This window comes from Megachile rotundata, chromosome 4, assembly GCF_050947335.1.
Source record: "Megachile rotundata isolate GNS110a chromosome 4, iyMegRotu1, whole genome shotgun sequence".
Taxonomy (NCBI): domain Eukaryota; kingdom Metazoa; phylum Arthropoda; class Insecta; order Hymenoptera; family Megachilidae; genus Megachile; species Megachile rotundata.
In genome coordinates, this window is record NC_134986.1 from 1026486 (window position 1) to 1040620 (window position 14135).

The 14135-nt window shown below is 31.3% G+C and overlaps 1 protein-coding gene across 17 annotated transcripts in view; it reads right to left on the bottom strand.

Moving 5' to 3' along the window:
* Positions 1–14135, bottom strand: part of LOC100883803 (SLIT-ROBO Rho GTPase-activating protein 1) — a 117548-nt gene that overhangs the window by 16976 nt on the left and 86437 nt on the right. For all 17 annotated transcript variants that reach the window (XM_076531264.1, XM_012283126.2, XM_076531263.1 and 14 more), the window contains one exon: positions 9625–9790. In XM_076531264.1, the coding sequence (XP_076387379.1) occupies positions 9625–9790 (166 nt within the window). The remainder of the gene's footprint in view (positions 1–9624; positions 9791–14135) is intronic.

Consider the following 14135-nt stretch of genomic DNA (forward strand, 5'->3'; position numbering starts at 1 on the left):
AGTTATAAAAAAGACGAATTGTTTTAAGCACTTGCAAAAATATACAATTAGCAGCAGATTCTAAACATTTGATTTAAAAACATTTAAAAAACTAATTCGAAAAGTTCTTAATGTACGTATTTATCTTTACAGCAGTTATTCCGAAATTTACACCTTTTCCATCTAAATGTATTCCATTATTCATGTGTAATAAAATTTTTTACATCACATGATGTTCCCCTTCTACATTAAACAACCTTCATAATAACAATTTTTCATATCTTCAATCGTTTGCGAGATATCAAGTCTTATGCAGTTATAACCTGATCTGGTAGTACTTTGGTCTCCATCTTGGTATAGCAATGTTTGCAAGTACATAGTTCTTAATATCATGTAATATGACCGAAAAATTTTTAGTCCTATTGATATGACGGTTTCCAACTATGAAATTTAACACCTCTAGGTGTACAATGATTTCAATTACACTGACATCAAACAGACTCGCATTTTCGTAGTTGAAAATTAATAATTTTGTTACTGAATAATTTCATGTAAAAACTTCCATCTTATAAAGGAAATGGGCGGCCTTCGAAATACGAATTTGGTATAAATCTAGAAGGGACATTACCCAATCGACACACGCCGATTTCGACGCACCTTAAATATGATATGGAACTCGAAAAAATATATGACACGTATTTTTTTTATCGGAAATCGTCTATGCTGAAGCGATGAAAATAGCCCCTAAAGTTGGGGTTGCAAAATATATTTTCTTGAATATCTCAGAAACTATTAAACGTAGGCGAAAAATTCAAAATGACATTTGTGTTTTTGGATTGGAAATTTTTCTGACCATTTTTTTGATAAATTTATTTATTTAAAAAGTATAATGAAAAATAATATATTTTTGCCATCCTGTTTTTGGCAAAATGTTGATCTGTTTTTATAAAAATTGGTATAAATAAATTATATATCTTTACAAAGAATGCGTCATTGTTATTACGTCGCAAATTGTACTCACATCTCGACTCTGCTGCCCCTCTATAACGATGTCTGCGTTGTGTTTCTATAATCTTATTTTAAAATTTAATATATTCACCTGATTTTTTTTCTGTTTTCAAGATATACGATGCAGGTAACTTACACCGTAATATTTCTTACTGTTTGGACCTGCCGTTCCGATCGTAGACCCTCGCTATTGGTTTCGGCAGGCAGAGTCAAACATGTGGCACTACAATAATGTTTTTATGACTTACTACTCAAATTCAGATGTTTCTGCTGAAAATCAGTAATTTTTAAGCGTTATATCTTGAAAACTAATAAAAATCGGTTGAATACATTAAATCTTAATATATTCATTTTGAAATGCACTTTCGCGTGATCGAAAAAAATAGTTCAAGGCCAATACATAGATCACATTTTATCCTGCAATTTTCGTGTAAATAATTTTTCGTGCTATCAATAGTTCTTGAAATCGGAGGTGGTTCCCTTATTTTCTTCATATGCATAGTTACCATTTCTTTTTCCTTTATACCCGTTAACTATTATCGCTCGTCAAGAAATGGTCACTAATTACTACGATTTATAATTGCCTAGTGCAAAACGATTACATTTCACAATAGTAAGAATACAATGGAAATTTTCGCGCCACAGTTAGAAACAAAAACACCTATACTAAAAGGTTTCCTGTTTTAAATAAGATTATTTAAGTATAAACTTTTATACATAAATATTGTTTAAATATATCTTTTTAATAAAGAATAGAAAGCCCTATGTTAATGTTATATTTTGTTATTATTTTCATGTATGCAATATGTTGGTAAGGTTTAGCTATAAAAAACTAGAGCACCCTATATGTATATATAATAAATATATAAATAAACAACCTGTTGTTATTTCGTTTTTTATCATAACTTTTTAAGAAAAAGTTTATGAGTATATGTTTTTATGATATTCGTTCATTCCTTTTATTAATAAAATATGTGGTACAACAAATGAAAAGGATTTGCTTCTACTAGTGTTTGTATTTATTATAACCATGAACAATATTATTATCTATTTCCTGTTACAGCATCACTATTCTCAGGCACTTTAATCTTTCGATAAGATTAAAAACATGTACATTTCATTTGATAAGTGACAAATGTTTTGGAAGATGGATACCAATGTTGGATTAGTCGTGGTTATACTGTAAAATGATCACTAAAAAGTCGTAATAATGCCGTAATAATAAAAGTTTGATTGGTACGTCACCCGTATTTACACATATAATGTCGGTTAAATTTTCATATAGTTCTACGTATCACCCATATTATTACGAACAACAAAAACAGGAAGTAAACTCCAGTAGAAGCAAGCTTGCAAAGATAAAGTTTATAAATAGTAGAAATGTATCAAACAAACCTTTAAGGTGGTTTTTTCGAACACAAAGTATTTATACGCAAAAATTTTACTACACATTTTCAACTTATTTTTTCACGAGAAATTATTTCCTGTTCGGTTATACTGTAAATGTCATATGCAATAAATTATTAACTTGACTCCGGGCAAAGAATAAGTAGATAATTTATTATGATGCTCATTTAATGGTTGCAATATTTAATATTATTTGAAGCGTTTAATGCAAAAGTAATGCAAAAATAAATGTCACTTTAGGGGCACTTTACCACCTAATTGTCACTTTCCTTCCAATATACCTAGGCCAATTTTTGTCTTCTATCGAAAGATAGATACTTTCATACTAAAAATCATCAAAATTGCTTCACTGGTCTCAAAGATAGCGCAATTTTATCCTCACATTTTGGGGGGTTGTTTCATACCCTAAATATATTTTTCTGTAGATAAAAAAAATACGTGTCCCTTATTTTTCCATATACTATAACATATCCAAATTTCAGAAAAATTGGAGAGTCACACTTCCGTAGGTTTACTTGTTAGCTTATTTGACTCACGCCATTTTTGCATTAAATGAATAGATTGCAACTGCTATTTTTGTAAGTAGATCCGGGAACTACTAGACATAATTTTTTTCCAACTTATTTATTTTTAAATGTATAATAGGCGAGAGTCGAAGACACTGGAAGTAGGTAAAATAGAATTATTATTATTTCTTATGAAATTTAGATGGAACGTCGCTTTTATTGATATAGAGTTATCAGTTTTTTAAACATTCAATATGATTCCGCTAGTTTGGTTCTGCCAACTTAAGATAGGTGCAACTTGATCTTCGATGTATCACAATTTTTTCAGACTTTTTTAAGTGTCAATAGAAGGGAAAAATAGGGCGCAAACTGAAATTTCGAATTTCACCTGTTACATTTGAAGTTTTCAAATTTATTTTTTCCGAAAGTGAAGTCACATAAAAAAAATTGCATTCTATATTTTTTACTTATTTTTTTATGCAACTTCACTCTCTTTTCGGTTGTATCACCGCTTCGAAAATATTTTGCAGAGGATACGGATACAGTAAAAAATATGACGCTGCAGTATTTCTGGCTAATGAAATATGTTTCTTAACACGATAACGTTTGACCACCACTGTTTTATGTGATTATTATGGTCAATCACTTGCTTCGTTATAAGGTTTGTTCCACACCTAACTGTACGCCTTATTAAGCACCATTGTAGATAACGGTTTTTTTGATCGCTGGATTTAAATTTGATGTTACAATGCATATTTAATAGGTCACAACTTAAAATATCACGTACAGGTTAGGTCATCTCGGGTCAATCAGTGACATCCTAAATCCTCTTTAAGTTTTAGATATTTTAACCTTCCTATTTTGAATATTGCCTTGCTGTGCTTTTGTGTCGGCCAAGCTACTGATAAGTTGATATGCATTAAGATTTTTAGAATCTGATATAATTGCTCATAGATTACGTTTTTTATGTTTACTTTATTTGTTAGATTTATGTTATAGAAGAATTAATAGTGGATTAATAGTTACTAACGAAGAAGTAATAATTTTTATATCTTTAATATCTTTAATATCTTTAATATAATATAATATCCATTATGTCCATGTAATATATGCGCCTGTCTTATTTAATTTAAATGGTGAAATTGATTTATTAATAAGTTTAATACGATATTTGAGAATATTTATAATTAATTTTATATTTTTTATTAAGATTTATATATTCCCTATATTTTTTGATATATCAATTTTTCATTTCAATGTTACTACGAATAGCGGAAAATTATGTAATTTTATCAATTTATTGATTTCCTTTCAATTTAATAATTGCAAATTAAAACTTTTTTATTTGATATACATGCATACAGACAACACTATAAACCAACAATTTTAATTGACAATTAATAAGGGAGAAATAATCATTTGAAAGGAATTCATCAAGTTTTTCAATTAGAAAGTTTTAGAGATGTTACCTGACAACCTGACAAAATGCTTATAAGTGCATAAAATAATTTTAAGAAAAAAAATACACCGACTTCGAAATGCACTAAAAAGTATAAAATAATTTCTATTTCATTCAATCATACAATTACGTCACAGATATGAATGAAACCTATTTACTCGTTAGGTAGTGTATTAAATACATTTCAACCTTTTCGGAGGCGGCGCAAAATTAAAAGATTTTCTTGAACATGTCAACCTTTAGACAGCCGAACATAGGCAAAGCTTGTATAGCTATTTTTTTTCTATATATATAACTCGACAGCACGCCGCGAAGTAGGTGTTAGTGCGTATAGAATGGAACTATGGTCTATCTAGATTCATAGAGTATGCGACGGAAAGACTCGATCGCCGCATATTCTATAAAGATAGAGCCGATCTGCCGCAAATTTGGTAATTCCTGCGTCGTGGGCTCCGTTCATAGGTTCTTAGATCCATGGCTTCCACACGCGAAAGAAGTAGATTCAATTTCATTTATATCAGAAACGTTACGAAATGAAGATGCAGTCGTTACATTTACGTATAGTCCCAGATATATCTATAATGAATCATATTCTTTCTCAGGATTTATTAATTTCCAATACGCCATACCACAATCAACTGATTATTGGCAGCAACGTTTACTGAGGTATTTTTAATTTTGCGCCGCCTCCGAAAAGGTTGAAATGTATTTAATACACTACCTAACGAGTAAATAGGTTTCATTCATATCTGTGACGTAATTGTATGATTGAATGAAATAGAAATTATTTTATACTTTTTAGTGCATTTCGAAGTCGGTGTATTTTTTTTCTTAAAATTATTTTATTTCACGCTTTTTAGTGGAATGGGGAGAATTTTATAGGATACTGTGAGACAGTTCTTCCGGGCTTTTTTTTTGTCCGCGTAAATGCCATGAACATAATTAAGTAAAAGACAACATGGATATTCGTTTTTCAATTTTTTTTTTTTTATTAATTGTTGTAAAATTGGTAAATAAAATCGGCGATTGCATGTTGACTCATACACTACCAGAGGCACGGAGGCATACGTAGAATTCAATATACAGTATTCACTCCGTAAATGTTAAAAAGATCTCTACCGTAAATGTTAAAATTGTATCCCCACTACTGGGGGATCCCCCTCGAAATCAGTCAAGAATGAAACACGATCGGTCGCCGAAACGATGAGGATCGAATATCGGTGAGACACAACTAATGCAAGCAAAGGAAAAGATTGTAACTTTCTTATTTCTTACTATTTTTTCATGAAACTTTTACTGTTGTATTTGTCTAGATTTCCTGATTAAAATGACACCAAACATGATATAATTACGTTAACAATTGTGTGTGTAACGAGTGATTAAAGTTTTTAACATAAAAGAGGACGGCGAATAGGAAAGAAAGAGAAGCAGAAGGTTGACGCGTTCGGCAAACGTGAAACACTCGTGCGTCTTCTGTCTTTTAAATTAAAAAATAAAAATTCTTTATTTTTGGGGTTTCATCAATGAAGCTTTGATTATCGTATTCGTCTTGTTTTTCTGATTAAGATTAAAATGGTACCAAACACGGTATAATTAAAATCATAATTACTTGTATAGCAAGCCTTTAGAAGAAATTCGCACCTCTACCGTAAATGTTACATCCCAAACTTTTATGGCTTGTTACATAAGTAATTACGATCGTAATCATATCGTGTTTGGTGTCATTTTAATCAGAAAAACGAGACAAATACGATGGTAAAAGTTCCATTGACAAAAAACCAAAAATAAAGAATTTTAATTTTTAAATTTAAAAGACACAACACGCAGTCTTTCATGTTTGCCGAACGCTCGAAACTCTATCCCTCTTTGTCTTTTGTATGGCTGTCTCTTTCTACGTTCGGCACACTACAAAGAATGTAGGACCTCTACCGTAAATGTACAATCGAGACCGGCAAAAGTAACATTTACGGAGTGAATACTGTATTAGTAACAATAGTTTTTCGCTAATAACTCAAAAACTAAAGCTTCCCCTTAATTGCGGATAAGGAAAAAGTTGTTCCGAATCGTGCCCCTGATAACATATTAAAAGGACATTAAAATCGTCCAAAGTTGATTTCAAAACTTTTCAACAATTTTTCGCTAATATCTCGAAAACTAAAGCTTTCCGCGAAATTTTTATATGAACAAAATTGTTCAGAATCATGTCCGTGATAAGATATTAAAAGCGCACTAAAATCGAGAAAAGTTTATTTCAAAAGTTGCCGGTTTTTTTGCAATAACAACACTTTGCAATTGAAAAATGAAAAATTTTTTGATAATGGTACCAATGGGGAGTCAGAACCTACCAGATGCAAAAGGTTTCGTTCCGATCGGTGCATTCAGCTAGGCGTAATAGGCGGGCACACATAGAAAATAAAAATAATAATAAAAAAAAAAAAAAAAAAAAAAAAATATACTGATCGAATTGAGTAACCTCCTCCTTTTTCGAAGTCGGTTAAAAAGTTTAATGAAATAGAACAGATAGTCGGTTTTTTTGTCTTGACAAATCGTCCTTCATATAAAGTTTGCGACGTTCCATCTAAATTTCATAAGTTTTATTTTTTTAAGGTAATATATTCAATGTAATGAATATATTTACGTTTCGATAATACTTGTGTCGCTTGAATAATATAAAATATAAAAATATAAAATTTTAATAACGAAAATACTTTATTAGGCTTTTTGATATATAAGATACATAATAACTTAGATTCAATATCTGTACAGGAATTTAATCTTGTTTTCCATTCGGCCTTAATAGCATTTACAAGATCTTTCTGTCCAATACACTGACAATTACTCGTATAAATTTATATGGATAGGTGCCTCTAAACACTTTCAGATATTGTTCAGAATCTATTAACAGTATTAGTCAATTTATATAAATTATTCTTTGATCATTATATTTGTTCTTAATTAACTCAACTGGCTGATCCCATTATCCCGATGATATATCCATTAATGATATTAGGTTATGTGAACAATTTTAGTTTTTGTTGATTTTCATATCTTGGAATATTTTATGCATCTTGTTGCCCTTTTCTTACTTTTAAACCAATGACTGAAATAAATTATTCAAATGTTTTTTGACAAGATGATTGTATTAATGTTACAAATTAATTTTTCGTGTTGAAAATCGAATTTTGACTTGTTAGTTAACGAATACGGTTAGTTAACTAATGCGTATGAATTTTTATCTCGGAAACTATTTTTCATTTTAATCTTTGTGGCGGTTTCACTCCCACGCTCATCGTTACTAGACGGCGCATAGAATCGAGACCTAGACTTTCTCGCTAGTACTCCAAAAGCCTTCCTATTCATATATATGTATAGTTCCTGTCCATCCCTTCCTTACATCCCCGCGTCTAAGGCAAGGGCCTGCTAGAACGCCTTACTGATGAGTCCACTAGCAGGCCCCGGACGAAACGTTCTCCCTCTCCTTTACTTTTCCTAGCTCCTTACCATAGCTTGCTGAACCGCCAAAATCTTGAATATTTAAACTATCATAATTATTTTTTTTCATTCTCAAATTAATTTTCTAATGTGGAGTGTGGAATTATTTGTAAATAGTTGTGAATATTGTGTTTGAGAGAATCGATTGTAAATAGTTGTGAATGTTGTGTTCGAGAGTTACCGATATGTTTAAAAATTGATAGCGAGACAAAGAAGCGCGGAGAAAAAAACGGCAATCTCTGAGCGAATTTCAGAGGCGAAAGACGTTTCGAGAAAGTTGTCGAGAATGAATAGAAATACGAGAAAGTTATCGAGAACAATTAGAAATAGCGTTTGAGTGTATTAATTTCGTTAAAAACAGTTAATTAAAAGTTTTGTTGTTATCCGTGTTAGTTTCGTTTTGTTAAAAATAAATTATTTTGTGTGTTTTGTTAAAACCTTTGATTTAATTCCCACACTAATATCAAAAATTCTAAATAAATTTTTATTTTTTAAACTTTTGTATAAAGTTTAAATATCTAATATGTAATATATATAAATGGATATGTAGCTAGAAGTATTACTTACAAAACAGGACCTTTTGCAAAGGTCAGCGACGACATATTTGAAAAACATCCGAAAATACTGTTGTCGCGAATGATAATAAAGCGCGTGTGTGAACAAAAATGTGAATAACTCAAAAACCTGCAAATTACCACAAGATATCGTTACAGATCCTTGCTCGGGAAGCTTCCAGCTTTCATTGGAGCCTATATAGTGGGTGAGTCGAGGTGAAAATCGCAACTGTTACCTTGAATAAACATTAAATATGTCTATAGCTTATATCTCTTTCTTTAGTTTATATCAGTGTTTAAAATAAACATTTTGATGTGCAACTTACATAATTATAATACTAAAGTATCATGTAAAAAGCCAATAATACTGGATGAACATAATATTTAAAAAATATTGAACAGTATTATGTTAAACTTTGCCCGGAAAACTTGACTTTAAAAAATGTTCAACTTTAGAGGCTCATATCTTCGAAATGGTAATAATAAAATCATTAAAAGAGAACATTACGCACAGATTCGTTATAAACTAGGTCCACTGAACGGGTCTCAAGAATTGCGATTTTCATTTTTTGACTTTTGTCCATGTTTTCGCCGTTTTTTGCCACTGTGCGACGACTACAAAATTTGTAGTTTTGCAAATCATTATTGATCATCTTCCATGTTATCTTCATGACGAAATCTTTTCTTTCCTCCCAAAATTGTGGAAGTAAAATAAGTATTCATTAGAGTTATCTAAATTAAATTTCTTTTCCTTAGTAAATACTAGATTGTCGTATACTTATTTCTTCTTTTCTTAGTTTTTAGATGTGAACGAATGATAATTTCGTTCTTCTAATATTTCAAAGCCTTTTTCCTTATAATATTTTAATAGTCTCGACGAAGGAAAAGAAAAGTAAGAAAGATAGATAGACAAAAAGATATTGTTTAATTGCTAGGCCACATGAATACTTTCAGATTTTAACTAACTTAAAGCTTTTTAAATAAAAAATTAAAAAAGCAAATATTCTGCCCTTTTGGATAAACGTGTTTAATTATAATTTTACATTGACTAATTATATAAGAAAGTTCAATGATCTTTTATAATCTTCTTAAATTGTAATTATCCTTACTTATTTGACCATTGGAAAATTTACCTCAACGAATAGGCTCTGGAGTGCATTCGCCATTAAAATTTTCCTATTATCAATTTTACTATTTGCTATCTTAAGATTATACTTACTCGTTTGTATATCCGCTGTACGTCTTCCATCACCTGGTTGAGACGACCAACGAGATGTGTGCTGTAGACCTCCGAAAGTGCTGCATGATCTCTGCTTAAGGACTTTGTTTCGTTGATAAGTTGTTGCCAGCAAGCGTAGCTGGAGAATAGGGGCCACTGTTCTCGCCTAGAAATTATTTAATTAATTAAAATGCCGGATACGAAATTTGTATAATATTAACACTTTTATGATTTTTGATAGAAAATGCATTTTTCCATTGTAAGGAAATAGAAAATCGACGAACGGTCGGCACGGGCCACGCGCTTTTTGTCAGTGCATTCCCCTTTCTCAGGGAAACTTTGCTGAGCCTAAGTGCCATAAACAGCCATGCTGACGGGGGTGTCCTCAAGACGGGATCATGTCTAGAAAGACATTCTTGTATTGGCTTTTGCCGCGAAACATCATTAGTAAAGCATTGCCAGTCTACTTTTAAAAATCGCCCACAAGTTATTTAGTATACCTCACCAATAACATTCCTGATTACCCTTACACCACTTTTACAAGTATGTAATATTAAGATAACAAGAACAAGCAAGTATTTTTTATTAAAAAAATTATTCAACGAAAAATGTTATTATATTGAATATTTGCAAGATTTTGTGAAAGAACAATGAAAAATTATGATTACGATAGATGAAAATTATTTGAAATAATTTCGAAATTCAAGACTTATTTATAGTTGATGAAATACAATAATTTTACAGTATATTATTTTATGTAGCATATTTACAACAAAATTCAACGAAGGGTTGAAGCAGTCATATACTATTATTATCAGATAATCAGCTATTAACTATTGTTCATAATCCTCGTGTATAACCTGCAATCTTATTAGTTCTGTTGAAAGAATTTAACGATTCTGTTTCCGAGTAAATTTTATTTGTACTTTAATCTTACTTGATGGAATTTTCTACACTACATCAAGTCAATCGTAAATTTTCTCCTAAAAGTATTCTCTTTTTGACAGATATTCAATGATTTAGATAACGAGATAGTTAACAATTTTTAAGCAAATTGAATAAGTCTTAAGTAGGTATACTTGATAGTATTTATAAAAATAATGTATGTATTTACAATCTTTTGACCGAAGAAAACTAAACGTTTTATTGTGAATGATCTACAAATGTACAGCTGTCGGAAATAATATTATATCTATAAAATAATATTATATCTATAAAAAATTATAGAGTTTAATTTCGCACATATTTTTGCCGAACGGTGCAGCGTCGCACTTGCTTGTTTACGGCCATCTTATTTGTTTACATTAGCATCTGTCTCAAACTTGCACCTTTCAAAATTCGACTTTCTTAAATATGAGATATTTATTGCTGTTCAAAAATACCTGACTACCCTGTAGTGTAGTCTAGTGGTGAGTGGTGTACTCATTAAAATTTATTTTTGAATAAAACGAGTTTATGAAATTGACCATGAAGCTCAATGATTAAAAAAATGGAGTTTTTATGAGTACAACACTCACTAGTAGACTTCATCACGTGGTAGTTAACTATTTTTGGGCAGCAATAAATATTCGCACATTTAAATTTGAAACAGATGCTAATGTAAATAAACAAGATTGACATTAACAAACAAGTGTGACTCTATGTCGCTAACATTCGACTGATTTGCGAGGGATTATGTGGATACATTTTCTAGTGTAAGGATGCCTATATTTTACACAGAAACTTTTACAAAAATTATTATCGTTCGATTTCTTTCTTCACGTTCTCTAAAAAAGTTGTCCACAGAATGCATTGTTCCCGTGCCTTCCCCAATGTTTTATGGGGAACGCATCCTCACTTTGCACTTTTGGAAAAAACACAAGCTTGCCTGTTAGCGTCAAGCCGTGTGCAAAAGTGGCACACGTGTCAGGGTCATCGTATCTCGGATTTTGACCCGGTTCTCAGGGGTCTTGGGATGACAATAATATAAACTTATGTCCGTCATCGAGCTAAGGATCGGTGGTGTGGTAACCGATATCTACGGACCGCGAAAAATTCTAAGAGTCGCGAATGTTATGGTTAGAGGTTGATGCCTTTTCCTTTGAGGATCACCGAAGGTGTCGTGCCTCGTGGCCGATGACCCGACGTCATGGTGCTGCGTGGCACATGCACAGAGATTAGGGTATTCTAGTAGGATCTGGTCACAGAGTGGGGAGGATATTGCATCCTTCGTTAAGAGGACTTTGAGAGACGGCAAGATACTTAACCCAGAACCGTGAAAGAATGCGCATCGCAGATTATTATAAGAACTACTATTTAACATGCCGTTACTACGGGCCTGGAAAACATCAAGTGGCAATGAGGTGAAAGTGACCGGGTCTTGCACGAACTTGGTCACAATCCTCACCGAAGGTCCTGATTTACCAGTGAATCAAAATTCATTACAGTATTCTCTCCGTAAGTGTGAAAAAAAATCTCTACCGTAAGCGTAAAAGTTTTATCCCCACTATTGGGGGAACCCCACGGAATGAGTCGACTGTCAAACACGATCAATTGCCGAAACGACGAGGATCGAATATCAGTGAGACACATACAGTAAGTAAAGGAAAAGATTGCAATTTTCATATTTCTTATTGTTTTTTCATGAAACTTGTACCATGGTATTCATCTTCTTTTTCTGATTAAGATGACTCACCAAACACAATATAATCATGTTCATAATTACTTGTGTAACGGGTGATTAAAGTTTTTAACGTGAAAGAGGATGGTGAATGGAAAAGAAAGAGAGGCAGAAGGTTGAAGCGTGCGACAAACATGAAAGACTCGTGCGTGTTCTGTCTTTAAAATGAAAAAGTTAAAATTCTTTATTGTTGGTTTTTCGTGAATGAAACTTTGATTATCTCATTCGCCTCGTTTTTCTGGTCAGAATGATACCAAACACGATGTAATTAAGACCATAATTACTTGTGTAACAAGCCGTTAGGAAAAATTCATATCGCTACCGTAAATGTAAAGTTTGTCGAACATGTGAAAGTCCAAAACTTTTATGGTTTGCAACACCAGTAATTATAATCGCAATTATATAGTGTTTGGTGTCATTTTAATCAAAAAGATGAGATGAATACGATGGTAAAAGTTTTGTTCATGAAAAAACCAAAACTAAAGGCTTTTGATTTTTTTATTTAAAAGACAGAATACACACGAGTTTTTCATGTTTGCCGAACATCCCGAACGTCAGTCCCTCTTTGTTTTTGTGTTGCTATCATTTTGTACGTTCGGCTCACTACAAACAATGTAGTGTATACATATTCTAAAATGTGAAACTCCAGACTCGAAGGTTTGACACTTGTGGAGAGAATACTATATTCAATCAAATTGTAAATTAGTACGAAACAATAAAAAGAAAGTCTATGCCAGTGGAAGTTGAATTACTTTGCGTAATTATATTTACATTTCTTAAAAAATTCATACGTAGAAATAGTATTTATTGAGACAACATTCTAAATTATATAAAAGAGGATAAAAAAAATTTAATACTTTCAAACATTTTTTGCGTAAAATTTTTGTTTAGCGCTTTAACCAAAGACATTTATTCAAGTAAATGTAAACAAAAATTAAAAATATCTATTCTAATTATCTTTCCTTCAAATCAAAACTAAATTCTAAAATAAACAATAAAATAGAAATTGGCTAAACTCGTATAAAAAGAAATTTAACTTATGTAGTTTGCGAGCTTTTCATATATGACTAGTACGCTTACAAAAAACATTGATGACATATGAAACATCAAATAGTATGCATTCAGAAAATATAGATTCTTGTATAGTATTTCATCATCTGTCCTAATAAATATCTACTAAATTATTGATACTTAAAAATATTTCATATAGAAGTTGAATGATTTCGAGAAGTATAAATACTTTGACATGCGTTGAACATTAAGAAATTGTTAATTATAATATGTTTCTATTAGATACTAATACTTGTATGCACAGAATATTCCGACGAACTGATCTATGTAAAAATAAGTATGAAGTTCATTAAGGGAACAAAAAACGTAAGTACATTTTCTTTTTTTAAATTGAACTGCGCAACAATGACACTTTTGTTTAAGGATACCGATTCTCCGTAGCTTTATATACTGATTCGTTAATCGTTTTTGGGGAAAAACATAATTTGTTGAAAACATTATATTATAGTAACATATACACTGCTCAAAAGAAATGTGGCATAGAAAAATTTTAGGCAAAAATTGGTCAAATTTGATTGATGATAACTCCGTGAAAAATCATCGCAAAGTTATGCTCCTTTTTTTAAATTAAAGCTTGAGATCTCTACTTTAAGACCCTGTAGTTTGATTGTAGATGTGATGCATCCCTACCACAATAACACCGTAAATGTGAGGTCATGTTTGCAATATTGAAAATTACAAAGTTTGACGAAATGCATGGACTTGCTACATTTTGTTTTGGTGATACTGTTTACAGCAGCATAAAGTCCAAAACTTCATCTTTAATTTCCAGTATGTGAAA